The sequence below is a fragment of the Sphaeroforma arctica genome (genome assembly GCF_001186125.1).
Source record: "Sphaeroforma arctica JP610 unplaced genomic scaffold supercont1.149, whole genome shotgun sequence".
Classification (NCBI taxonomy): Eukaryota; class Ichthyosporea; order Ichthyophonida; genus Sphaeroforma; species Sphaeroforma arctica.
The window spans coordinates 1-2694 of NW_014040409.1; the positions used below are offsets into that span (position 1 = coordinate 1).

General features: G+C 41.0%; 2 protein-coding genes across 2 annotated transcripts in view; one reads left to right on the top strand and one right to left on the bottom strand.

The window, feature by feature from the left end:
• Positions 1-318: 318 nt before the first annotated feature.
• SARC_03058 (hypothetical protein) lies at positions 319-1412 on the bottom strand (the record flags this gene model as incomplete). The annotated part of the gene is made up of 1 exon (XM_014303144.1): positions 319-1412. The coding sequence occupies exon 1, from the start codon at positions 943-945 to the stop codon at positions 319-321; it is 627 nt and encodes a 208-aa protein (XP_014158619.1). The 5' UTR covers positions 946-1412.
• Positions 1413-2389: 977 nt separating this feature from the next.
• SARC_03059 (hypothetical protein) overlaps positions 2390-2694 on the top strand; it is a gene marked incomplete at its 5' end in the record, with an annotated part of 4678 nt that continues 4373 nt past the window's right edge. Inside the window, one exon of the mRNA XM_014303145.1 lies at positions 2390-2491. Coding sequence (XP_014158620.1) covers positions 2390-2491 — 102 coding nt within the window. The remainder of the gene's footprint in view (positions 2492-2694) is intronic.

Below are 2694 nucleotides of genomic sequence, written 5' to 3' on the forward strand. Positions count from 1 at the left end.
GCGTGTATGTGTGTACGCGCGTGTGTGTGTGTACGCGTGTGTGTGTGTACGCGTGTGTGTGTGTACGCGTGTGTGTGTGTACGCGTGAGTGCGTGTACGCGTGTGTGTGTGCTATTTATAGAATACGTTGAACTTTCACTATATCAGATTGCGTTTAATCCTTTAAAATTTGCGTTGGTATGTATAGTTATCACTGTACATAGATTTCGGACGTGAAGAGTACGAGTTGTTCGATATATTAAGATACAAAATTTTTGTAAACTATATGCTAATATATATTCGATGCCAAATCTTGAATTCATCAACTAGATCACAAAATTAAAATGGGGTCATACCTATAGTGCCGACTCCGCTGCCGAACCCAATCAAGAAACGCCCGACCACCCACATCAAGAAGAACCTCGAGAAGGCCATGAGAAGTGCACCGATTATAAAGGTGAGATCATTCAGTAACAGAGTCTTCTTGCGTCCAATTCTATTTGCAAACGCACCCCCTACTATCGCACCGATGAGTCCTCCCAATAAGAAGCTGGTAAGTTCAGCCATGTACTGTATCAGTGACCACGAGTTGGTAGGGCCAGACATGTTTCCTAGTGTGCTTATATCAATTGCTGCAGCGCCATAGTCACCCACGTGATAGCCGAACTGAAAAGATGCGCCCGACGCTGCAACACAAGCAGCGAACACCACACGCCACGTAGTCTTAGCACCCGTAGATGTATTAGGCTTTTGGGGTGGCGGTGGCGTTGACTCTGTGTGGCTATTGCTGTATGCGGTTGTTGATTGCATCGGAGTCTTACTAACATCTTCGTCTATACACATGTGCCCGTTGGGAATGTCTGTGTCATTGTTGAGCAAGGGCGTACTCTCGACATCAAACGCATCGGGATACAGGCGATGTTGGGGGTGTATGTGGAGGTTCCCTGGCGAGGTTTCAAGAACCATATTGAACGCTTATTACCGATACTTGCTGTATTAGTGATAAGGGCGATTCCCCTTATAGAATATGAGGTTACACGGATTATACCATCACTCTAAGTAATATTGGGTGTGTGCTCTGTTCCCTTTGTGTGCTTTGATAGTGATAATAGAACTTCCACGGCCTAATGTATGTGTGCCGTGTGTACTTGCTTTTAACAGTCTGTAATGAATTGCTCTGTTTATACAGATAGTATATGCGTTGAAGCGATTTTGCGGTATATGTATACATCCGTTGAGTGTATTTAGCTGTACTTTGATGATAGTTGCAGACTAGGTAGTTTATCTGTGCTGAATTCAAAGACAAATGAATGTGAAATCCAATTGAGGTAGTGACTTGACGATTGCGTGTACGCGTTATCAATCGTATCCTATATAGACGATACATATATTCAACATGCAATACAAATACAAAGTATCGCCATGCAATAACCGTACAAATTACAAGTGTCTATCTTTTTGGGTCGGTGGGCAGTACTGGTCACTATTGCCAAATTGTGCGGAGACAACGGCAACACAGAGAAAGCGAGGATAAAAAATCCATATGTAATCACATATACTTCTATTGAGGTCTTATAATAATAATCATATTATCCACACGGGATTCCGGCCTCCGGGAAATGAAAAGTTAAAATCAAAATGGGTGTGTTTTAAATTCCATTTGAAGGAAAGATCTGCCTAAGGCCGTGGCGGGTCTAAGCCCTAAAACATAAATTTTCGAAAACTATTTTCCGACAACAAATACTTTACGACCAAGAGTAGTCAAATATGTCGTTATTTCATGTCTTGTTGATTCCATGGAAGTGATACGTTGCAGATGTTGTGTCATATTTTTCTGAATATTTTTTGGTGGGAAAATTATTTCAAGAGATTTTGTCACTTGTCTCGGATCAAAACATCTATTTTTAGACTAAGCCAATGACACTCTCTCGGTATTGTCAACTGCCATCCCTATTAATAAACGGCGGGAAAGGTAAAATATTTTTTAGAGGAGACTTTATTGACATAAGAGAGTATATTGAAATATTTCAATTTATATGTATGGAGTATTTAAAATAGAGCGGCAAACTGTCCTAATAATTGCTATGTATGTATTGCATAATTGCATGCTTCATGAACAAGGGCACTGTTCATCTCGATTTGAAATTGCCAGTGAAAGTGTGTAAAAGTACATAGTTCAAGATTTGATATGCCTGTATTATCACACTATTGATGGTACGTCCATTGCAATATATGATCGTCCACTATATTATGTCCATCAAATACGGTGAGCAACGGTTTGTACCGCTGAGAAACGCCCCAGAGCAACGCTACAAATAAGGTGAAAGGCCACATGCTACGCGCATTAGCACGGCCAATCGACACAGCACCATATACCTGGCAGTTCCCTCTCTTCCCGCATACTAACATTATGGAGGAAGACGATGGCTTTATTTTCACCCGAAAATCACGAACAAATCCCAAAGCCAAAGCACCTACCAATACTGGAAAAATAGCGCCGGCGCAAAATAAGGTATGCCGACACTCACGTTTGAAATTTCATGACACCGATTCTTGACCAGATTAAGGATACTTGATCTCGATTGAGGCGATTTTTTTCGCCTTCCAGTTTGTCAGGTATCAAAAAGGCCTACACGTATATTTGCATGAACCATGTTTTGGAAATATGCTAGCAAGCCTTGGATATACGTATATTCATAATAAATTAACTGATAA